Source organism: Diceros bicornis, chromosome 4 (assembly GCF_020826845.1).
Source record: "Diceros bicornis minor isolate mBicDic1 chromosome 4, mDicBic1.mat.cur, whole genome shotgun sequence".
Lineage (NCBI taxonomy): Eukaryota > Metazoa > Chordata > Mammalia > Perissodactyla > Rhinocerotidae > Diceros > Diceros bicornis.
This window is the reverse complement of record NC_080743.1, coordinates 15,452,755-15,479,240: the sequence shown is the minus strand read 5'-3', so window position 1 is coordinate 15,479,240 and position 26,486 is coordinate 15,452,755. Positions and strand designations below refer to the sequence as shown.

Here is a 26,486-nt window from a genome sequence, read left to right as displayed (position 1 = left end):
TTAGCATGATATCTGTAAGGATTTCTAATAGCTCTGATAGAGCCTTCAGCTATACCAAGGAGATAATGAATCCAAAAGGCATAACTACCTCAGAGCTCTGGGCTTACATTTCTTCTACTTACTCACACCATTGTTTGGAAACCACTGCCATAAAATTGGTTGAACAAAGGAGAAAGCACCACCTCCGGTAAACCTCCATATTCTAATAGAAACAGCTTATAACTCTTTTATCTTAGAGTATTGTGGCAGTGCATAGCTCATGTATTTTTCCTGAATCAAAGCAAATAATTTGCGGATTTTAAAACTAAGAGACCTTAGAGATTATACTTTGTACAAAATACGTTGAGAAAAAAATATACCAAACATATGTTACAAACATAAAGGCCCAACTAATCACATGCTATTCCCATCATTCATTCAAACAAAACCAAAAAGTCTAACATTTAAAACCCCAAATCCAGGGGCAGGCCCCGTGGCGTCAAGTTAAGTGCCCACGCTCCTCTGCTGGCGGCCTGGGTTGGGATCCCAGGCGCGCACTGACGCACCACTTGTTGGGTCACGCTGTGGTGGCGTCCCATATAAAGTGGAGGAAGATGGGCACGGATATTAGCTCAGGGCCAGCCTTCCTCAGCAAAAAGAGGAGGATTGGCATGGATGTTAGCTCAGGGCTGATCTTCCTCATCAAAAAAACAAAAAAACAAAAAAACAAATCTTTATTTTTTTATGATAAAAACAGTCATCACTTTTTTTCATGAAATGGTTTTTATTTTAAGGAGTCATATTTTAAATATAAGAAATATTATAAAATTATTATAGCTTTACAAACAATTCACTTTTTGATCAATATAAGTAGAAATACAGCAAATAATATATTTTGAAGCAATATCAAAATATAATTTACAATTCCACATATAGATTAATCAACTTCCCAAAATTGAATCTCAAAAAACATTCAAAGTATATGCTATGATTTTTACAAAAGAGAAAACCTTTTTTCTTTTTCTTTTCAAAAAAGTAGAATATTTTATATGTACATAGTCAATACTATTGCATGACACAAACAGTTCAAAATATAAAACGTTTACTTAAAACTATCTTTCAGAAATTTTTTTTTAATTTCTCCATTTTGTTAGGGCTTAAAAAGTATCTAAGGCTATACTTAAGTCTTATAGAGACTTAACGTCTCCAACGGAAATAAAGATGTCACATTCAGCTTTCACCCTCCTAGATAATAACCATTTCTTAGAACTAGGTTTTCAGGTAATAGGTAGGGACAGGCTGTGCCACTTGTACGCTGCACAATCTTAGAAACATATTATAACCATGACATGAAAAGACTTGCAATTATTCTGCTATCTCTTCCAATCTGTATCAAGACGATAATAAATGTGCTTTTTACACAAGCACTAATACTTGAGCCTGTGAGTTGAATAGCACCTCCTATCTCTTTATTCACTTATAGCTTGAGGAAAATACTTAACAGTCCTTCTATCCTAGTACTTCCACCAGAATAATAGCAATGCTATTGGTATCCGTATATTTTTAGATGTACCAGAAAGTAAAAGGGTCATTATATGATCAATCTTTTACATCTTTGGTGGATAACTGTGCTCTATTTAGACGAACTGTTCTTTTGAAAACTCCGTTTGCAGATGAAATTCATTTTGCTACTGTGCTAGGTAGGCAATGATAACTGAACAATACCAGGAAGGCTCTCTCTAGACTTGATGAAGGTCTAGCAATAACATGGACCTAAATAAAGTGTGCTTTACCTGGAAAATGTCTATTTGTTAAAGTTACAGGAGAAAATATTGCAAATTAAACATCATTGGAAAAATTAAGTTCTATTTAGTTATCTGTCACATTATAATATTGGATATAACGGCCACAGAGGTTAACTGATTACTGTTGGGCACTGAGAGTTACAAAAAGGCACAAAGTTTACAGATAAATATTTTTTCACGTAAGGGAACAAAATGACATAAAGAAACTGACCTCGTTATCAGTTTAGCAATAAAGGTGAGAGATAAAGACATTTCAAGGTAAAATCCATTAGTATTAAAGCACCTGTGCCCAGCTGAAGCCCTTAATAATGATAACTGCCCATTTAACGCTAACAAGCAAGTTGCAGTTACAGCTGTACATGGACATCAATACCATACATATCAAAATTCCAGAAAGATCATGGCGAGCAGACCCACTTTGTGAATATGAGATTCCATAAATCACAGGGAATCCACACAAAGTATCAGTCTTCACTCATACCCAGAAAGGAAGGAGAAACTGACATCCATCAATAATAAACAATGACTCATCATTTCAAATCTAACTTCTAGTGCCAAGAAATTTACTTTTTGTTTAAACTAAAATGTTTCTATGGGCCTCCTAAGTTATCCAATAACTTTCCCATCACTAAAAATATCAACTCTGTTTTTGTGTGTCCTTCTAAGAGAAGTGGTATTAAGAATTAACAGGTATTTTGGGTCCTCCCAGAGAAATCCACTACACAAGTAGCAACAAATTACAGCCTGAGCTGGATCCTGCTTTCAAACAATGGGCAAGAGCAATAAAACAACCCACATTCTATAAACTACTTTTGTTACACATTAATGACTAAATCAGTTTCTGTGCTGGTTTCAGATTAATGAGACAAAGAATATCAGCTTCATAACATCAAACTTAGGCGAAAGGGGAGTGGGTGGCAGGAAAAGTGAAGTCGAACCAGAAAACAACAGTCATCTAGGCATTAACCCAGAGTGAAAATGGAACTATTTCTGATTTCCTAGAATATAGCCCTCACAGGTCATTATTTCTGACTACCATGGCAGCACACAGCATTTTCCTGGTCACAGCACAAAGAAGAATGCCTGGTCACACCATGCTCTGCCTTATTAAATGATCTATGTTGAAACCATTCATTTCCGTTTCTCTTATATCTGTAAAATGTCAAATAAGAGTGATAAGACAGCCATTTACCCTCAGTTTTCTCAATAATGTAAGGTTTTAGAGAGAGAATGTTAGAACTCTAAAATAATAGGCGAATATATTTTCTCAATTTTCTCTTCCTCTTTTATTTCCACTAGGGGAAAATCTATTTCTGATAGTATCTCCTTTAAAGTTTAGGGGGCTTAAAAGCGTTGCTCTTTAACAGAAAAAAAGTTCTCAAACATAGTTATTTTCTGAGTAAATATCTTTCAAAAGAAAAGTTCTACAAAGACTATAAAAACCTTCCCTGGGGTGCTTATAAAGAGTAACAGAAAAGTAGGTATGGGTGGAAAAAGAAATAATGTTTTAGGAACTGCTTTAAAAAAATCAAATATGAATGGTTTCTACTTTACCTGCCTCTTTTTCACCCTTATTCCACACATGCAAACACATATACAGCACCACAGATTTCAACAAATTTTAGGAAGCAATTGCGAAGAAGCAAAAAAAAAAAGTCAATCAATCCTTGTTTTACAAAGAGAGAAAATAGGCCACAGACATCAACAGGCTATAGGAATCTTCCTTCCCTTACTCAGTGGATCAAAAACAACAACACTTCTAGACCTATAGGAAGCATAATTCACATTTCGTTTCCTGAACATATCCTGTTCAAGCCATTATAACAAAATGAAGATGCTATGAGGCAAATCCTACTCCAATCCTAATTTTCACTGCATTAAGACTTTGCAAAAGAACTACAAAGCTATTGCAATCAACTACTTATATGTGGAAAACAAAACATGGATGTTAATGGGGAGCAAAATCATTTACCTAGAAATACTCCCTAAAACTTACTTTTAAAAACTTTTGAATGAATATTAAAATTGATCATATTTTAGGTAATTTATCTTAAGTATACTACATATGCAGCTGCATTAAAAAGTACCCATAAATCAAAATTATACTTCAAAGACTGTATTCTATACACATAAACCAGAGTCCGTAACAGTGTCTAAAAGCAGATCTTTAAGAAGGAACAATGGTTCATTTCTCCAGAGATGGATCTCCACATCCCAATCATCCTCGTTTGGCATCACCGATGGCTCCCCAAACATCAAAGACAAATTCATCTGGGAACGCGAAGTCTCCGAGAGCTTCGTCAAGAGCCACAGCAAATTCATCTGGATTGCCTTTGTCCTTTCCAGCGTCAAACATTGTGGTAGCTATCAAAAATAATTTTTGAAAATTAATCAGACAGCATCAGAGGACTGAGAAAAATGGCACCAGGAAAATTACTTTCTAAAAGTAACATGCATACATATCATATATTTCTAGTACAAATTACAATGATACTCTCTATCACATACCAAGGTAGCAAAGACATTTTTAAACAGTCTGTCCACTGCACCCAGCTTTGCAGCTGCCACCTCTGCCCTCTCCTCCACCCTGGAGCCCACCAGTTGGGAACCTCTAATATTCCAATGGGTGGAACAAGAGCTCCTAAAAGAAGACCCTGTGGCTAACCCCGGCAGGAAATTCCAAGTACATCCTTACCCACCTCCCCATAGTCACTGGCTCTCTCTGCCCCTCCACTAGTCCCCCACCCCTGACTACAATGGCGTCTAGTCCTTCCTCCCCAAAAAAAGACAGAGGATAACAGTTTGCAATGGAGCAATCAAGCTAGGGAGAAGGGGAGGAAGATATCTGTCTACTTACGGCATCAAGGCAATTTTTTGTTGACCCCTTCTCCAGTTTTGGATAGAAAGTGAAAGTGGGGCCCTTGTTCTGTTTTTCTAATAAGTTTGCCTAGGCACCATGTTCTCTGTCTGGGGAACCAGCATCTTCAGGAGTACACGTTCCCAGCGGACCTGCCCCCACTGGCTAGAAGCCCATGAGACTCAGCTGGTTCTTTCTCAGCCCCCTATAAGCACTAGCAACCAGAAAGAGATAGTATGAATGTGATTTGGGACTTGGGTGAAGAACCAAGGTAGAAAAGAAATGCCAAAGCCCAAGAGAAAAGCTCCAGCCTCTCCTTTCCTCCCAGGTGAAGGTTGAACGAATCAAAGGTTGTATGGTTTCTCTGAATGAGCCAGAGATCTGGTCTTGCAGCTAAAATCCATGGGGCTCTTAAGAGCATTCAAGAACTATTTCTCTTCTCAAACAAGTTAGTACTAACACTGGCAGGCTAGGGGAAGACAGTGGCCCACAAAAGAGCATCACAATCTGAGCAGAAGTGGGATATGGATGGGGAGCTGGTGCAGGGATCTAAGAGCTGGTGCAGGGATCTAAGTAAGGCAGGAGGGCCTCCATGTGGGGGTGTGCGAGTGCCAGTGTGGTAAGGAGGCCACGGGCGAGGTGGAGGACAGCAGCCACAGGGATGAGAGATGGGACCCAGGAGCAATATGTGCTGCACCTGGCCTGCTCTGCCTCGCATCTCTGGTTTGGGCTCCTCAGTCACAAAATGAGAAAAATATGGTTTAAGATGGCCACACTATAACCTGACAGTCCAAACTGTGTAGTCACACTCATGCATTCAGGCTGGCACAGCAGAGAAGTGAAGAAAAACTCCCACACCCAATACAGTCCCAGAGTTGGTCAGACCTGCAGTTATACAGTCCAACATGTTCTGTCTACCTCTACTACCACGACCACTATTACTAGTAATAAACATTAGTGATCACTGCCAAGAATGATAGCAGCTATAATTTATGACATGACAGGAACTTTATACATATTATTTAATTTGATGCCTTGGCAACTCTACAAGTTGTTTCATTGTGCCACCCTTTTACAGGTGTGGAAATTAAGGCTCAAAGTTTAGCAATTTTTCCAAGGGCTAAAGCTTCAAACTAATGAAATTAGGACTCATACTCCCTGTGAATTCACTATTTTTGTGCCTCTCAACAGACATTAGGTCAATAAACATTTACCAAATATTTACTCTGGGAGAGGTACTGTGGTAGGAGCTGGGATTAAAAACCAAGTAAGGTATCTGCCTTCAAGGAACTCCTGGTCTTGTAGAAGCAACAAAAATACCAATCAGGCAGCTTCATAATTGTGTTGGAAATATTGTATGTAATACAGTGCTCCACAGATCTTCTACAAATCAGTAATTTGCACACGTATTTCGAAAGAAATTAAGAATGGGGCATGCACTGAACATATTATAAATTTTTGCTAATGCATAAAGATATATTTCAACATCCTTACAGGAGAAATAAACTGGTGTAATTTTATCCTTTTTGATAAAAGATTGTATCTCTGATTTAAGAGAAAAGCAAAAGAAACTTTAGCAAAATGAAATACCTTTTAGAAAGTTATATCACATTAACATAATGACAGCTACTAAAATGCTTATAATCTGTTAACTAGAATAGATCTGCAGTATACTGCAATAATATTTAACACCTGAATACAATCTGTCAAAAAATATTCCACTTAGAATTGTTATACCACAAATAGCAGCTAAGTGCTGACCTCTAGTGGCCATGTTGAGAATATCTTTATATCATTACCACTACTGAACAACTGTTACACTATTAATGACAAACTTATTTTGGTGACATAGGTCAGTCTACATTTTCCACTAAGTTTTAAATACGTAAACAGAACTTTTAGACATAACACATTACTGCAGGTGAAAAATCTTGGTATCAAAGGCCCAGAATTGAATCTCAGCTCTTAACTTGTTAGCTGACAGAGCAAGTTACCAAACTTCTCTGAATCTGCTTTCAGATCTATAAAATGGCACACAGCAGGGTTTAGATAAAGATTAGTCATCACCATTGTTAACTTAGCCATTAAATCTGTAACTGTATCTCTTTCTGTGGAAGGTCTTCAGCACTGACTTTCTCTATGACTTTTCATAAATATCAACCCATTTCAAGCAACTCACACACGAGTCTAACACCAAAAACACAGCCAATATCAAATGTTTTTTAAATGAAATCTACTTCCAAAACTTCATTGGATTTATCTGAGAAGGATGACTTTTTGTGGTGTTCACTGTTTTGAATTCACTGAAAAAAGAAAATCATCCTAGAAAGAAATGTAATTATCTCTATTAAAATTATCATATATGGACCGGCCCTGGTGGCTTAGCAGTTAACTGCGTGCGCTGCGCTACTGGCGGCCCAGGTTTGGATCCCGGGCGCACACTGACACACCGCTTCTCCGGCCATGCTGAGGCTGTGTCCCACATACAGCAACTAGAAGGATGTGCAACTATGACATACAACTATCTACTGGGGCTTTGGGGAAAAAAGGAGGAGGATTGGCAATAGATGTTAGCTCAGAGCTGGTCTTCCTCAGCAAAAAGAGGAGGATTAGCATGGATGTTAGCTCAGGGCTGATCTTCCTCACAAAAAAATAAAAATAAAAAATAAAATTATCATATACTTTTAAAAGAACCATAAAAGATTTTATAGGAAAAAATGACTTAGGAACTATCATTCAAATTTCCTTTCTACACATTTCTGGATCTCTTAATAAATTAGAAATCCTAAAATTCTGAAGTTACTAGGATGATCTCCAAACTCCTAAGTTGGTATCATCAGAAAATATTGTAGTTCTATATACAATTTATACAGTTGCATTAAATATGCATGATGAAACTTATATGATACAACTTTCTATTAAGTAGGTCAATCCCATATAATGTCTTACAAGACTCAAAATCTTCTAGAAACCATTTTCCATCCATAGATAACATTCCAAGGCAACCCATGTTGGCAATCGGTCGGTTGAAAAGTCATAGTTCACAACTTTACAAACAAACGAAGCACTGTCACTTCAGCATTACTTCCTACATAAACTCATTTGAGTTATTTTCCATTTTCACATGGTAAATATATCCCAATGCTTTTCTGAGGATAGTATTTTGGTTTTAGTCATTTTATTGCCATAGTATTTTTTAAATTTTTAATAAAAACTTATATTAACAACTCCAAAATAACGTGATGTCAATGTAATTTGCATTAAGATTTAACATTTCTGAAAGCTAAGAAACTCTGGGAATACAAACAAGTAAATATTCATTTGTCTGTTGAATTAGTGTCACATTTGTGATTTATATTTCATGCTAATCAGATCTGAATAATGAGAGAAATTCCTAATTTAACAATGGTTGACATTCTTCAAATAATTACTTTCCTTAAACTTTACCTCCCTAGGTGACCATATTGCTAATCATGTATGATGATAATGACTTTTCGTGTCATTGGAGGAATTTGCTACAGATGATTAATAACTTTACAAAGGGATTAACTAGTTAATTTACAAGGAATTCATGAGGAATGTTTAGTGGTCTAAATTTGTCAGAGTGAAAGAAAAGTGATTCTTAAAGAATTGTTTCTTAATTCATTTATAATTACTTGTACCATTGTCCAAAGCTCTTCCTGTACACGTGCATATTTTTAATAACAAAAGAGCAAAACTAATTTATTTAACTCCTCCCAATTTACACTTAAGTAACTATAAGACCGATACTCAAAATTAAGTTCTAAAGTTGAGCACTGTTTTAAGTTCTCACCTTTGAAAAGTGTGGTTCTGCTAAAGCTCAGCAAGATCTAGCAATTGATATGCCAGTTCCTCAATCTTATAATAGTCATAGTTATACTATTTGAAAATTTCTTAACTGGATAGAGATATATCATATTATTTTTCCAATAAATACTTCCCACTCTGAGTTTAAGAGCACTGGCATTTCTAAATCTCCTTTAGAATCTTATTTGCATATTAATTTGCATAACTGTCACAGGCCCATATCATTTATGCAAATCTCTATATTTTCCCAAATGCAAAAGGGTTGGGGAGAAAAGTTTTAAGACACTGGGTTTAACAGCAACTAGAAGGATGTACAACTATGACGTACAACTATCTACTGGGGCTTTGGGGGCAAAAAAAAAAAAAAAGGAGGAGGATTGGCAATAGATGTTAGCTCAGAGCCAGTCTTCCTCAGCAAAAAGAGGAGGATTAGCATGGATGTTAGCTCAGGGCTGATCTTCCTCACAAAAAAAAATAACAAAGAAAAAAAAAAGACACTGGGTTTCTACAGGATCATCTCAGCTTTAACTTCTTGTCTGTGTGGAGCAAGGATCCATTACACGAAAATTTTATAATTCTTTTTAAGGAGCTAGAAACAGGGTACCAATTTTTTTCAATTACAGACATCATGTGTACATCCACATAGAAATTTTATTTTAAAAGTCCAGACAGGCAAGAAAAAAATAAGAATAACTCTATAAGGAAAAAGGAAGATGAGTGGAAGTAGAAAAGGAAGTGAGCTTTAAATACCTGTAGCTGAGCTGGAGTAAAATACTTTACCTGGTAGCAGGTAAACAAAATAGTGCAAGTCGCTGACTTTAAAAAGTTTATGAAGCACCTGATATAAACACACCCTCACGCACACACGCATGGATGCATGCGGCACAAACCCCACCGCTACAGGGCACACTCTCCCTCTCCCCACCCAGCCTCCACCTGCCCTTCTTAAGGGAACATCTTATCTTGCTTCTGCAGGGGAGAGGCCAGGCCTTTCACAACCTCAGCCCTTGTATTTCAGTCACTCTCAGCTCCAGAGACAGAGCATTTGACCCAGACCTAACCATCCCCCTGGCCTCAAGTGAGCCAATCAGACCAATCAGAAATAATCCCAAGAGCATCTTGTTTGAATGACTTGGAAAAGGCCCTCCCTCTCTCCCATTGTGCTTGCCACCAAGATGTAGCCAGGGCAGTCATTTTGGCTCCATGAGGGAGAGCCTGAAGCTGCCAGGGGATACCATGGGGACCTGAAATGAAGTCAGAATTGAGAGAAGAGAAACCACATCCTGATCATAGCATGAGAACTCTGGATCTAATCATTCTTGAAGCCAGGATCTACCTCTGGACTTTTCAGTTATAAGAACCAAAACATTTCTCCCCTTTTTTCCCTTAAGCCAGTTGGAGTTAGGTTTGTTGGGTTTTGTTTTGTTTGTTATTTGCAACTGATCAAGTCTTAATTGAAATATCAAGACGTTGACATCCTAATGATTGACATAAGAAATACACAGAAATTCAACTGCTAACTGCCATTATTAGTCATACGCCAAGTGTGTCTTCTTCCTTTATATTTCTGATTCATTGGTCACAGGGTTTCAGTAACCTTATTAAGTGGTGCACAACTTTAATATCATAATAAATACACAATTTAGTCAATGTAAATCTGTATCAAATAATATATGATAAAATATGTATCAAATAATAATACCTATTATATGTATCATTTACAAAATTCTTCTCATATATATTTTTTCAACATATGTATATATTGTGAAATGATCACAATAAGTCTAGTTAACATCCATCATCATATATATTTTTTAAATCCATAAAACAAGCCTATGAAGGAAATACTATTATTTATAGTTTATAGATTAAAAACTGAAGTTTAGAAAAGTTGACTTGACTCTAAGGCTTACAGATAGTAAAAGGTATCAGCTAGGTCTTCTTTTCATTATAATTTATCATCTTTATTTTCATTATGCTTTTTATCACTCCATAAATACCTTTTATTGTAAAAAGTATAATTGGCTATAAATGCAAGCAAGACATAAATAAGCATTAAGTTCTATCAAATTAAGAAATATAAGACTTTTTAAAATAGTATAATCTTACCTAAATCAGTATCTCGAATTCCCATGTATAAGTCAAGAAGATCATCAATCTTTTCAATTGCCTTCGCTTTGGTGTCAGAGGGCTTTATCAAAGAAAAGAGAAATAAGATACTGTATTTTTATATGCAATCTCTTGAATTTCAAGGCACAAATAGGGGAAAATGTGATATGGAGCCAGTTCATGGTTGTGTACTTCAGTTAATTTGAATGGAAATACATCTAGAATGTGCACTATAACTCAATACAAACCAATACAGTAAACATTTATTTTTAGTGTTTGTGTTAGGTGTTACGGATTCAAAGAAGAAAAGCCAGGAACACAGTCTCCAAGTAACTAACAATCTAGAAGGGGAGACAGATGTGAAAATAAATAACTATGTAACCATAATAAGGACAATTTTTAAAGAATATAAAAGGCGCAGAGGCATCACAGGGGAAGTATATTTAAATCTCTAAGAGTTGCAGAAGCTTCAGAAAGAAGGTAACTTAAGAACTGTGTTTTCAAAGATGAACTGGTGTCAGACAAGCAGGAGAGGGCACTCCACATAGAAGGCAAAGTCTACATGAGTTCGCAGAAGCTGATAAAAGATCGCAGCGTGTTACAGAGACCGCAAGAGGTCCCAAGTGACTGGGGAACATAGTGCCAGACGTGATCAGATATCAAGGGGTCCAGTGGGCTAAGAAAAGGACTTTGGTCTTTATCGTGCAGGCCAGCGTCTCCAAACCGTTTAATGGCTCACCCCAAGAGTAAAACATTTCCGAACACATACCTTCATCATTTATTTTTTATTTAATTTTATTGTCTTGTTGAAATAACTTTCTAGGCCCCAGATGGAGCCACTCCTGCCCAGGGTGCCATGTCAGCAAACACACAATTTTCATGTCCCTGAAAATACTCCGCTTGACCAGACACGCAATATATCCAGTCAGCCAATCCCCAAACACCAAGCCAACTCTGTGCCTTCTCAACCCAAACAAGGTTGACTATGTGGCCCCAGCCAACAATCAGGTATTTTCTATTTTTCTCTTCGTTGCTCTTTATTCTTTTACCCTATAAAAGCTTCTTGTCAGGCCGGCCCGCTGGCATAGCAGTTAAGTGCGTGCGCTCTGCTGCAGCTGCCCAGTGTTCAGATGCCAGGCATGGACCTACACACCGCTTATCAAACCATGCTGTGGCAGGTGCACCACATATAAAGTAGAGGAAGATGGGCACGGATGTTAGCTCAGGGCCAGTCTTCCTCAGCAAAAAGAGGAGGATTGGCGACAGATGTTAGCTCACGGCTAATCTTCCTCACAAAAAGAAAAGCTTCTTGTCTTCTGCCTCATTTTGCAGCTCTCCAAAAGGAGACTGTCCACTTCATGAAGTATTAAATAGTTTGCTTGTATCACCTATACTGTCTTTTTTAATCATTTTTTAACAGTACATATCTTTATAAATTACACACATGTAATACCATATTAATATATTGAATACCTTATTAGAATATACAAAAATAGAAATTTTATAAAGATGAGATCATGATGAAATAATATTTTAAAAATAATTTTTGTTTTAGGTATGAATGGTAGCAAAACATTTTTGTTCTTCCTAAAACTGTTATTAAAGGTTTCAGAGAAAAACATGATGGGATATATTTTATTACTCTTTTAAAATCTTGGTTTAATATTTGGTAATGTCTGGTTCTATATTCAGTTTATTTCAATACTTAGTTTTAAAGGGCTTCACAGCTGAAAAAGAAATCACCCAAAGAGGGTAAATACTCAACTATAGGTGCAAATGTAGAATTCAATATTAGATTGTAAGAAATTCATAATACTCGTAATAGAGTTATAAATATATGTTGCTTTGCATTCTCCAAACTTATTAAAAATATGCATTTTATTGCATATAAGATTTTATTTTTATTTCTTTGAAGATATTATTACAACTTTCTCATATTTCCATTTATATGAACTAAGCCTTAAGAACAATAACAGATACAATACACCACTCTCGCCTCCTCTACAGCGTATTCTGAATGGTCAGGGTAAAGCAACAGGCTCTGCAAAGTAACTCAGATGTTTACCTTTGTATCCAGCAGCCGTATTGTAACTTTTGGTAACAAGTCTCAGTACTTCCCATACACACCTGGACATCAGTATTTTACCATTCTACCTCCTAGACAGCTCTTGATCTCATCACCTCTCCTCCATTCACATTCTGATTGCTCGGGTTCAGCCCTTATCTTTTCTTATTTGCAGAGGTTTCCTAATTTGTCTCCCTGCCTGCAATCTTCACCCTCTCAAATCCACCCTGCTCAACAACCCATCCCCCAGAACCAAGAGATTTTTCTAAAACGCAAAATTGATTATGTTGCTCCCCTCACAGTTCTTAAATGGCTCCCCCATTATCCACAGGCCCTTCACATCTTGACCCAGGTCTACACCTCCAGCCTCATCACCCCTCCCCAGGTACCTTTACACTCCAATTTTATGGATGCTCACAAGGTCCCCAAGCCCATTACTGTTTCATGCCTAGAACACTCTTCTCATCTTAAACCAACCCAATCATTTCTTCTGGAGGGAAACTCTCCCTGACTTCCTCTCTTTCCCCATCCCTGACAACGGGGATAGCCCCTCCTCTGGGACATTAACCTTCTCCCCCTGGTTTGTAATAGCTTCCTTTCATGCCTCTCTCCCTTTAGACGAAAAAAACAAGGTCCTTATTCTTCTTTGTATCCCCAGCAGCTGGACTCTGCCTGTCTCAACAAACGTATTGAATAAATTATGAGGTATGCAGGTGGAGGATCTTTCACAGTTTTCAGAATTTGTGCTCGGTTATACGGGGATGATTTGTTTCAAATCTGTAAATCCTTTAGTGTTTGAAAATAGATTGTAAGTCATTTGTATTAAATTTAATATTAGCATGAAACTAGCCTTTTCCTTTTATTATAAGCTATTTTTAATTGCCCTAGTTAATGAAACAGGCTATGCAAAGAGGAATGGAGTTTCAGATGTTTACCTTTGAATGAATCTTTCATACTTCCCCAGATAGACCTTCAGCTACTCCTTTTCATCCCAGCACCTTCTACGTAGCAGGTACTCAACAAATATTTATTAATTTTGTTAGCTATTAGAAGATGACCCTCCTCCTGAAGCGACGTGGAGTTTTTCCTACCGACCCTGCTTCCTTTGCAGTTTCAAGGTCTGTCCTTTTTCCTCACAGCCTCACTCTCCCAGCTCCCCACTTCTGGCTCCTTCCCCTGTTCCTCCCTTCTCTTACAGATTCCTTTCTTCCACTGGCCTGCAGCAATACGGCCGTGTGCTGAGCGCTGGAAAAGTCAAGACTCGGAATGACCCGAAGTCATGGCTGGCTCTTGCACATGCCTCACCATATCTCATTTTCAAAATGCTTGTGCCTCTCCCAGGTCTCTTCCTTGCCATTTGCCTCCAGATCAATCCTTTCATTCACCCAGGACCGAGGCTCACAACTTGGAATCTTCCTCTGGATTCCCCAAAACTGACAACATGCTGGGTGACTCAACCTTGGCCTCATGGCTCCTTGAGTGTCTGCTCCAACAAACCACCCCCAAGACCGACGCTGGACATCATCGCCCCACAAGCTCTGGGATCCCCCTCTGTGAAAACAGCCTCCTGGCCGTTCACCTGTCTCACCCTTTTGCTCTGCAATCACATGGAGAACCTAGGACAATATGCGCACACGGTGGACCAGACGGGCTGGTGTCTGTGCCGCTGCCTGCAGCTCCCGAGCCTCAGCGCCTGCCTGGCCTCCCCTCCACCTGCAGGGTGACTTCATCACCACTGTCTCCACTGCTGTGCGTGGGCCTGAGCTGCCCTTGACGCTGGGAATCCTTTCCCCTGCCGCCCCTCACCCCTGCCGTCCTGTTCCACCCTCTTCCCTCCACCCGTCTCCTCTCCTTCTGGTGTTTTTCACTCAAATAGCGACCCAGTCAATCAGCGAAACCCTTACTCTTCTCAAGCTTAAATGAATCACTTATTAATTCACTAATTCAGCAAAGATTTGAGCTCCTTTGATGTGTCAGGTACTGTCCTAGGTGCTGTGGATACCGCAGTGAACAAGACGTGAGCAAAGGAGCTCACAATAGACAAAAATGAAATAAAGATATGACGAGTCCTATTGTGTTTAGCACTTTGATGAAATTAAGGCCAAGGAGGATTGAGTGGTGGGAGGGGTGGTGGGAACTGCTATTTATACAAGATGCTCAGAGAAGGCCGTCTTAATATGTGGGCAGAAACCTGAAGGCAGCAAGTCTGCGAGCCAATAAATGGGCAAAGCATTTGGATAGAGGACACAGCAGTACAAAGACCCTGAGGTGGGACACAGCTGAGTGTCTGGAGAGTGAGGAGAGCCATGTGGCTGAGGCAGGGGGGATGCTGGGGGACCTTCTCTGCTGGAGGTCAGAGAAGAAATGAGAGTCAGAGTATGTTTGTCACTCTGAGGACTTTAGCTTTCATTCTGAGTGACATGGGAAGCCACTGGAGGGTTTTGAACAGAAAAGAACATAATCTCCCCTGTGTTTTTAAAGGGTAATTCTGGCTGCTGTGCTGAGCAGCGAGGGAGGGAGGGCAAGGGTGAATGCAGGAAGACTGACCAGAAGGTGACTGCGAAATTCAAGAGAAGATGCTGGTGCCTTGGGCCAGGGTGGTGGGGGCAGAGGTGGTGGCTGGATTCTGGTATATTGTGGAGGTAGACCCACCGGGATTTGCTGATGGAAGGGACGTGGGACATGAAGAGTCAAAGATGACTACAAAATGCTTTACTTGAGGAGACTGGAGCTCATGAATACAATCTTTCATCACCAAAATCTTAAGTATGTTCACTCTCACAGAGTTTTCTTGTCTCTCAGAGCTTGGTTGATTTCTTTTACATTTTTTGAGCCAGTCCTGATGTCTAGAGACTCTGGAAAGGTTGCTATAGATCACAATCTCTTCTTAGGTGTTCAGTTTCTATACTTCTTTTTTAAATACCCTCAATAATTTTCATATTGTTCCAGTAGGCAATGACTTAAAGTCCACGCTTTAAGTAGAATCTATGGTATTTTATTGAACTTCGTGATTTTACCTTTATTTCCAGCTCTAATAAACACGAATTCCCACACATTTCCAAGCAGAATGGGAATTAAACGAACATAACATACCACTTCTTCCACGGTGGCAGGACCTTTTGATCTCAGGCGAAGTGTCCCCTTTGCAGTACCAATTTTTCCTACTGATGACTTGCCAGCTTTTGACCTTGGCTCTATTTCTATAAACAAACAATGGATGAGGAAAGTTATATATATTCAGAAAGAATTCCCACAGACTGCTATAAAAGCTAATGTAGTTTCCACCACAAGACTATGTACAATTATTGCAGAGATTTGATAAAAGGCCTTCTTATAGAATTCATACAGAATTGCCCAAAACAAAATAAATTCACCTGCCATCTGTTATTCTCATATGGGAGTCTCTATCAGAGGTCTGGCTACAAAAAAGGAAAAGGAATAAGTGAAATGTACAGATGGGAAACACTGGAAGTTATAACGAATGAAAAATAAAACAGTTGGCTTTATTGTAAGAGTAAAGAGGTGTGCATAACAGGAGAGCAGAGGCGGAAGTTCAGCTGGACTTATCAGGTCGTGAAGAAGGGCAAGAGTCACGTCTTGGGAAAAGTGAGGGACAGAGACACTATTATTTGAGTACCTACTTTCTGCTTGATGCTTTATATACAAAATCCCATTTAACACTCGTAGCAACCTATGAGGCAAGTTATAGCCCTCGTTCTACAGAAAAGGAAAGTGAACTCGGTAAGAAGCAAAGCTGGGATTCAAATCCAGGTCTTGTGATCCCAAAGTCTGCGTGCTTTCCTCAACGACACTCCAACACCACGCCTCTCGGAAGCACAAGGGATAAATTCAGAGGTGACACATTGAGAGAAGGAGGGTCCTAAAGAGGCTGGAACAGGTTCCAAGGAAGGAAGTCCCCTCCGAAGGCAGACAAGAGAACAGGGAGCAAGAGTCCCCAGGAAGCCGCTCCTTTCCTTACACTAGTTTTGTGTTCTATTTTTGTTTTGCCAGTGCACCAAGAGCCACCTCCCAATACCAAGCAGTAACGTAAATGAGTGAGAGGGTAGAGTGGGCATTGAGATCACTGGAAGGAGCGTGCCCCATCCGGGCCACTCCAGTAACTCACTGCCCTGTGTGAAGGTAGGCCTCTGCAAAGCCAGATCTACTTGTTTGCAAAGAAACTGGATGTTCAGAATTTTGTATGAATATCCTATTTTTTAAGTTTTAGCAATTAAGTCAAACTTTTAAAAACAACATATTGGCAAAAATAAAAGATCTGTGGATCAGATTCCAATCACAGGCCATTGATTTATAACTTCTGCAAATATCCCCGAGTCCCCTTGACTGAGGAGTCTATGTGGCAGCAGTTTGGGGCGAGGGTAGAGGTGGGGGGGCAGGGAGAGAACGCTGCACCAAGACCTGGAGATAACTGAGCGCCAGTGAGGACTCACAGGACAGGCTGGTAAATACAAGCAGGCAGTGAGGTCTGTACAAAGCTCTCAAGACATAGACATCAAGTGACACATTCTTACTGACTTAGAACTAGAATAATTCCCATCTCAGCAAGTACTGCTTTGCTACTGGGAATCTACTCCAAAGTGATTAAGGATTTTACATATTAATTGTAACCTGCATTCAGGGACAGAATCACCAAAACAAAAAACATAAGTTTTCCTCTGAGAATGAAATTATTAAAAATTATCATGAGATAAGCAGACCAGCTCCGCTAAGCAAAAACCTATGAACGGTGGCTGACGATGCTAATGCTAATCATGGTGACCAGAGAGATTCTCAGGAGACCAGAGCTACATCAGCAAGTCTGCAGCGTAGGCCTTGCCAATTACACTGTACCCAGTCTGAAGGAAGAATGGATTAACAGAAGCAAGATGCTCAGCACAGAGTTTCCAAAAGAATGTCCAAAGAAATAGATGAGGTCAGTCTGTCATCAGCACCATCCAGGATTCTGTCCTTCCCAGCAACATGAGTATTCTCAGCTCAGGGTCATGTATAGATCTAAAGTGGTCAAGTTGGTCTCAGGTTAACAGTACACACCTTCAAGATACACAACCTATGCCCCCCACCCCGTTTACCACACACACCCCACCCCACTGCGATTTCACCAAACAACCTACTCAGTATAATTTGTCTTCCCACATAAATTTCCTACAGGGTGGAAAATGACCCACTCAGCTAACATGTGTTTTCGTCTACCACTATATATACATTTCTAATCATAAAGTAATGCACTGGCATTCTGACATATCAACAAGTCTCTCATAAGTTTGGTGAGTATGATATAACCTTGCAAAATTGAATAATTCTGGATACACTGAAAAAATAAAAGGTTTCTGGGATTTATGAAGCTAAGGACCCAGACTCTGGAATGTGGGAACTTCATGAAGGGATTGTCATCCACGCCTGAGAAGATGATGTCTCTGTCTGACCTTGCTCTTACCTGTAACATCAGGAGCGAAAAGGGAAAATGTATCTCAAATGGAAGATTTTTTTTTATTCATAACTTTTATTTTCAAAGCAGCTTTAGATTCATAGAAAAATTGAGCAGAAAGACAGATTTATATATCTCCTGCCCCACATATGCACAGCCTCTCCCCTTATCAACATCCTCCATCACAGTGGTACTTAATGCCCACAGTTTACATTAGGGTTCACTCTTGGTGTTGTACACTCCATGGATTTGGACAAATGAATAATAACATGTATCCACCATTGTAGTATCATACAGAGTAGTTTTACTGCCCTAAAAATTCTCTGTGTTCTGCCTGTTAACCCCAGATTTTTTTTTTTTTATCTTTGTTTGTCAAGCCATCTTCTCCTGGAGAATGGTATCTCAAAAATAACCACTTGGTGGCACCAAAGCAAAAGTTAAATTTTAAGTTCTGGCTTGGATGGCCTCCAAAAAGGCAGTTTTCACAGCTAAGGAAACAGAAGCCATGTTTCTCTATAATCCTGATTCAGGGACATAAGTCAACCTGTTTATACATGAAAACAGGCAGGATGTTCCTGTTCACCTGCAGGGAAAAAAACAAGTTCTGTGGTTTTTGAATGCTTAGAAGATTGTGAATGTTTTCAGTCTGGCCTACTTTTGGGGTGTTGGCCTGCCTAAGCGTGTCTAACCAACCAGGCCCAGCCCTGCATCAGTCACTTCTCTTCTCAAGAGGAGATTTGCTTGAGGCCTCCCTTGGGGCTGAATGATGAGAGGGATGTAGTTCACCCGGCAGACGCCAGTAACCGGCCTGCAGCCAGCTGGTTCACTCGATTCAGGGCTCCCCACTCCTGTGAAGCATACCAACCACCTGCCTGCTGCAGGTCACTCGGGGCACAGGACACACACAGCTTGTGGGTGCACAGCTGCCCCCACGGTTGAGTCAGACGTCATCAAGAAGCATCATGTTCCCAAACCTTTCTGTGACAATTGTATCTGTTACTCTAATTATGTAATTTAATTTAAAAGTACATGAGCTGATGCAATAAGTGTGAAACAAGGAGTTATTATTGCGGTGAAAACTAGGTTAACTGCTTTGGAAAGAGTCCATAAGGGCGAGTCGCAAAAAAAAAAATTAGGTGTGGGCAAGATGACGCTAGGAGATTAAAAAAAATATCTTCAAAGATCCAGCATTTCACATATCTGGTTTTCAAACATGAAACAGAACCAATGGATACACATTAAGGTTGTCGTTATATAAGAAAGACTTCCTCTACTCAAAGAAAGGGCCTTTTACATCAAAAGAGTGGTAAAAGAACGTATATTTATATGTTTTAAATTAAAATGCTTATATACACTTGCATCATTCTTTATGATACCCCATTTTAACTGGCATTTTCAATAAACAGACCAACCCCCAGTCTCTGCTATAGCATGAAGGTCAGAGGGAGAGAAGGGGAAACAGAGAAGGCAGAAAGATGTCACTTGTCCCACCCCAAGCCCTAAGGAAGAAGAGGGGCTGACAGAAGCCAAAGGGCTATTTTGAGGAGGAGCACACGCAACATGGCTTAGACCCCCAACTGACACAGGGTGACACAGTGCGGAGGCTGGGCATTCTCCCCAGTTTTGCACAGAACAAGCCTCGTTCTGGTCCCATGAGGGCCCTAGCTGGCCTAGAGTGTGGATCATTGCTTTCATAGCAAGGGCAGAGCCATGACTTCAGTGGGAGGCGGGCACAGACAGACACAGCTATATCCGACAGTTGCTCAGTGAACAAGAGATGGTTCAAAGATGCCCATAGGAAAGAATGCAATGCTTAGGAAACAGAGCAGGTCAACAGGGGTGCCTAACAGAGTCTTCTCTTGAGCTTATGAGAAACCCTTGGGAATGTCTAGAAATAGTTGTAAAGGGGTATATTGTAGGGGCCTGGAGAATTTTGGTGACAGAAAGGAAATAAACCAATCACTTTGAGTTCAAAACTGTGAGATAAACATTCTAATATTTCTCATTAGATTTTTTCTAAAAGTATAGACCCATTTATTTTTCTGATTTTTCAAAAACATATTTAATATCTGGCCGTTTTTAAACGTCTGATCTGAGATCTGATCATCTCTACCATCACATTCAGTTTTCAAATGTGGTTTTTTAAAGCCTATGAGTAGGGCCGGCCCCGTGGCTTAGCGGTTATGTGCGCGCGCTCCGCTGCTGGCGGCCCAGGTTTGGATCCTGGGCGCACACCGATGCACCGCTTCCCCGGCCATGCTGAGGCCGCGTCCCACATACAGCAACTAGAAGGATGTGCAACTATGACATACAACTATCTACTGGGGCTTTGGGGAAAAAAAAAATAATAATACCTTTAAAAAAAAAAATAAATCCTATGAGTAATTTTCTCAATTGCACACTGATTGTTGATATATAATGGTTTACCCCAGGAGAAAACTAATAGTTCAGTTGAATCTGCACTGTTATCCATAGGGCAGTGGTTAAGAAGCCTCCAAAAGCAAGGGGTGGAGAGTTTATGTTTCAGGATCCCTCCCAACTGGGTGATCTCCGTTCACGAGGTCTCTACCCCTCCTGGGACTGATTCACTGGAAACTTTCTTCCCACTAGGTACCTAAGAAGCTTAGTGCACATGGATGGCACCAGAGCAAAGGACTGGGGCATGAAGGACAATTCTCTCAGGCTTTTAGGCCAAGGCTGCAAATAGGTAGTTCAGAGTTACATGTCGTCCACGGCCATCTTTGTTGGGTATGCAGGGGTTTTAGATTTTTTTAATTAGTTGCCAATCTTTAGAAGTTGGGTGATTTCTCACAAAAACTTCAGATTTTACGTTTCTCTTGGAGACTGACACATTCCTATAAAGCAATAATAGTTAGGGTCAACATCTTCACCTGGGGTCCGCAGCTCTCAGCTTTCATTTTCACACAATCTCTCAAGTCTTATTTCTCTCTACAAATGGCTATCAAGCATTATATGCTGTTTCTTATACTACTGTTATTCTTCAAGTGTAATCTTATTTCAAAGGAAGAGACACACACAGACATACACTATAACTCATCTAGGGACAATAATGGGGATCATCTGGGGAAACTCAATTTAAAGGTAATGTCTTTTTTTAACTGAGCCGTTAATATGAGACAGTTATTATTATTTTAATTTTATGATTGAGGAAACCGAAGCTTGGAGAAGTGAAATGATTTCCCCAAAGTGATAGCCAACTGGTAAGTGGTAGAGCTGCAAAAAACGCCAGGCAGGTCCAGCCCAGAGCCACTACTTGACTTTGTACTCTTTTAAGGATTGAGTTGCCATTGGAAATAGACAATAATTAGCTGGTTGTCTTCTCAGGACCCATTGGTCATTTGAGGGTCACTGTGCTTCAGGGGAAGCTGATTGCTCCCAGCTTCAGGGATGGGAAACATAGGCCAAGCCAACTGATCCCCTTCATCACAGTAATTATTTCAGAGGTGGGCATGTGACCAAAGTCAGTTAAGTCAGAACGAATCTAAGGACTTTTCCTAGAAATTCCGAGGCAAGGACACTCTCCTTTTCTGTTTTATATGAATAAGGAAGCAGATGGCCCCAGGAGTTGCTGACCACCATCTTGGGACACAGTGTAGAGCTAAACTTAAGACGATATCTGAATGACGAAGCTGATGCCCGGGCAGCAGAGCAGAGAGAAAGGGCAAGAAACTGAGTCCTGATCACGTTGTATGGGCCCTACACAGAGCTTTGCCAATGCCAGCATCACTCACAGACTATTGATTTATTTCCTTTATCTGCATAAGCCAGTTTGGTAGGGTTTTCCACTGTCTCCAACTGGAAGACACTCACAGACACAGAATTCTAAGCAGCAAAGCAACTCTTCTAGAAAGACCTTTCCACGCTTGGCCATACACCAGTGGCACTGTCCATAAACAGCTCATGTGCTTCCTACCCTACTTCCACCCTCAACATACACACACACACACACACACACACACTTCTCAGAACAGTTGACATAAAATCTAGCTTGTGTCCCAGAATTTAAGATTTTAACTGTACTTTTAACTGTACATACCCTTTTTCCTTGTGTCCTTTCTTTCTCCAACATTTCTCAGACTTTAGAATAGTTGGGGTTTTTTTATTTGTTTGTTTTAATTCAGCTGGTAGGGTGCTGGGGCAGAAAAAAAGCAAGGAAAAGGAGGCAAGTGCTCGACGCCACGTGCACCAGATGTCAGATGTTGCCTATTGAACCAAAAGGGCCGCTAACACTTCAACCAACCCCACAAAAAAGCACAAAGCTGCTCTTAACCGTTCCTTTGATGAGACTGAACAGTGCATGACAAGTGCCAGAAGGGGAATAACCGCACCCAAAATCTTCTTGGTCTTTAGTTAAGGCGTCATTTGAGAAAAAACCAGCCCTGTTTTTATAACTCCCTGAAATTACAGGCAAAAATTAATATGCATCTCTGGGAAGAAGGTTCATAGAGCTTTACTCTAGAGGGAACTATGTTACAAGAAAGATTACAAACCTCTAGACTCCAATTTGAGAAAGTAAAAAAAAAAAAAGGGTGATGGCTAAAATATATTATTTTTACCCTTTTACTTATTTTACTCTATAGCATGATTTTATCATGGAGATTCAAAAAAATCAAAAATTAGTGTTCATTTTTATTGCTGGTTATTACATACATTTTTCCCCTAGCCTTTAAAAAGGTAAGTAAATAGTTACCAAAACCAATTTAACGAGTCAATACAATATAATATTCTACCACATTTCTCACATGAAACCATTTATAATACTATTAAAGAAAACTGTTTAAAATGAGAATAATCATATAGTTAAAAATTATAAAGTGTCTAAAAGTGAAAATATCCAGTTTCTCTACTTCCTGGCCTAGGAATGCCAGGCTGCTTTCTTTAAAATAATTGTTTTCAGGTTATGACAGTTAATATGTTCCTTTTATACTTAAAATGCGAAAAACACAAAAAGCCTAAAGAAATAAATAAATCATTCATAAACTCACCACCTAAAGACAACAACTGTTAACTTTTCCATATACATACACTGAGTCATTTGTCTTCTACATTTAAAGATAGTTTTTACAAAAATAGGATATAACTGTACATTGTTTTATAATCTGCCTTTTCACTTAATATATCAAACATTTTTCCATCCATAAAGGGAATTGCTTATCTTCTTAGCTTTTTCTGAAAACATTCTCACCACAATTTTGAGCATAATTTGTTAGATCCATTTTCCCATAGTTAAATGACAGCTCTCATTGTATAAATATTCTTTGGTAAAATATATATTATTGGTATAATTGCTGTTTTTCCAATAAGTTATATTATATAAATACTATTCAGCTATATTAAAGAAGCCACTTACATTTTACATTTTGACCCCTTCATTCTACATTGCTATTTTAATGACTAAGCTTAAAAACAGCTGAAAATTATTTCCTACCTTCTATTCATGGTTGTTATTAATTCCAAACACTCCTTAAAAAACATTATAGTAATCTACACAGAAATTGAAATATAATGATGTACACCTGAAATTTATATAACGTTATAAACCAATGTTACCTCAATAAAAAAAAAAATATATATATATATATATACACACACACACACAGTTCTAAAAAAACCGATGACTGTTTAGGGTAAATGTCTTGGGAACTACAGATTACAAAGTTTTTAATATTACAGATTATAATAATTTCACTTTTCTCAGATTAAAAACATGAGCATTTAATAAAAATGTTTTTAAATGAGAGTTTACAACTAGAGTAGAAGAGAGTACATATACAGCCTGGGTCTTTATCCAGCTGGGTCTTTTCACTAAAAACACATTTATCAGTTACACTCAGTATTCATCTAACACATGCGCCACATCCACAAAAGGGAAGTGGCTCTTCCGTTATCTCCTCCCATAGTATCTTTGCGGTAAATGCCAAACCAACGTCTAGCTAGATACAAGAAGCGCAGAACAAACGGTACTACATAAAAAGATGATTAAGTGGTATGTCCTACCCCCCAAAATTTGTCAATAGTGAGCGCTTTAAACCTTTGCCAAAAAATACACAAGAGTGCCACCGTCAGATAAAATGTAGCACATCTAAAACTGAACTTCTCTCCCGGACTTTCCCCCAAACCATTTCTACATCCCAACTGCCCCATTTCCAACTATCACTCTTATCTCAGGCTCCCAGAATAGAAACCTCGGGAGTGACATTTCTTCTTCTGAAACTTCTCTCCTCTCACTTTTAGCTAAGCAGCATCAATCCACTTCCTACTCCCATTTCTGCCTTTGCAATATGACTCAGGCTTTTTTCTTTCCTTCAAATTCCCACTGCCGCCCTAACCCCAGCCTTTACCATTTACTCCTGACTGTTGCAGTGGCCTCTGACATGGTTTCTCCTCTAGTCAGATATAGCCACATTGCTCCTCCGGGCTTAATTCCCCAAAATCTATTTCATCATGGCATTCTTGAGTTCTAATATCTAAATGATCCCCTATTGTCCTCTAAAAAAAGCTCAGGTTCCCCACCTAGTTTTCAGAGCTCTTCTTAATATGGCTTGGAGCTGTTTTTGCAGGCTGATTTGCTGCAGTCCCTACAAGAGTAGGCTCTTCACTGCCCTGAACACTTCCCACAGGAAACCCTCCTTGTCTATACTTTCCTCCCCATCTGCCAAGGCCAAGTTCCAGTGCAATCTTCTCTAGAAATCTTTCTCACCTAGTCCAGCCTACTTATATCTCTCCTTCTCTGAACACCAATTTAAATTTGTATAGTGAATTTAAAATCTTATTCCACAATTCTGGAGATAAGAAATGTCAGATTGAATCTGACTTTGAGGCCCCCACTCCACAGGCCTGGTGAGAAATTGAGCCTTGGTTTTACTTTGAAGTCTCTCTCCCCCTCTTGGGATCTAGAGGGCTGATGATGTGCTCAGTCCCACACAGACTCTACGGCCAAGTCAGCCTGTCCACTTGCAGGCTGAGCCCAGAGCACAGGGGGTCTTTCACCTCAGACTGTAAAGCCACAGCTCTTAAAGCTCTGATTCTCTACACAACTCTACCAGACATCCTGTCACCTCTCATGTGGAGTTACATGGGAATGGGACACTGGTCCCTGATGCTGCTGGGACCTACAATAGACCATCCATCCCACGGCTTTCTCTTTGGGGAAGTTCCTTCCCAATCTTACCATTTCTCCCAGCCACCTTCACTCTAAGCCTTAGAACCCCTCCCAATCATGGACTCTCAGAGGAACTCTGAGGAGTTCCATGAGAGTGCAGCTCTCAGAGGAACTGCACTTTGTTTAAATCTGCATTTTAGCATGTGCCATAGTTTGTAGTATATTCTAAAGAGGCAGTAACACCACGTTAAGAACACAAGGCTCGGGAGCAAACAGGACTGGAGTACTGTGCCTGCCCTTCCCGCCCACCACTGAGGGACCTCAGCAAGGTATTTACCTGCTCAAAGCCTCAGGTTACTTATCTGAAAACCCCGCAGGAATGGCACGAGGATGAAACTGGGCCATAATAGCAATAATCCTGGTAGTAATGACTTACGTTTACGTAGCACTGTGTGCCAAGCACTGTTCTAAGTGCTTCACATATGATAACTCACTTGATCTTCACAACACTTTATGGATAAGCAGACAGGCAGAGAGGGGTCAGTAACTAGTCCAAACCCACAAAGGTGATAAGCAGCAGAGAGAGGAATTAAACCCAAGCAGGCTGGCTCAGTCTATGCTCTTAACCACTATACTATATCGCTTCTAATACAGCAACAATAAATGGTAGCTCTTACTGCTATTAATAGAATTACTTGATTCTTAATGTACCTGCCTCTTCAGGTAAACTGTAAGCTCCTTGAGGACAGCAAACATACTGACTCACCCATAACACTTGTTAGAGAGCTGGCTCTGGGGGCTCACTGTATGGGTTAGAAGCCTGCCCCCATCACTCACCAGTAGCTCTAAAATTTTGGACAAATCACTGATTTGTACGGTTGTAAGGATTAAATGATTTCCTACTTAGAAAGTACTTAGCAAAGTGAATGGCAACTACTACAATGATATACTGACATATTGCACTATTTGATATGAGATGTGATACCATCATGTCTTTCCAGGATCTGGAAGAGTGCCCGCGTCCTCAACAAATATTGCTAATCACCAGCTCACCTACATTGTTTTTCCTGTTTCATGTTGGTTTATCTTGTTTCCAAAATTACTCCTTCAAGAAAAGGCTACACCTTCATAATACTAATTTTTATTGAAGACTATGCACCAAGGAACTGTTCTATGATTTTCTCATGTGTTTAATCATTTAATCCTCACAACGGCCCAATGTGGTAAATACTATTATGATCTTCACTTTTTGTATCAAGAAACCAAGGCATAGA

At 39.5% G+C, this 26,486-nt stretch overlaps 1 protein-coding gene across 1 annotated transcript in view; it reads right to left on the bottom strand.

Annotated features, from left to right (window-relative positions):
• Positions 1-904: 904 nt before the first annotated feature.
• GIPC2 (GIPC PDZ domain containing family member 2) overlaps positions 905-26,486 on the bottom strand; it is a 69,673-nt gene continuing 44,091 nt past the window's right edge. Inside the window, exons 4-6 of the mRNA XM_058538360.1 lie at positions 15,737-15,843; positions 10,579-10,660; positions 905-4,148 (exon numbers count right to left, since the gene is read on the bottom strand). Of these exons, the coding sequence (XP_058394343.1) occupies positions 4,003-4,148; positions 10,579-10,660; positions 15,737-15,843 (335 nt within the window). The 3' untranslated portion in view covers positions 905-4,002. The remainder of the gene's footprint in view (positions 4,149-10,578; positions 10,661-15,736; positions 15,844-26,486) is intronic.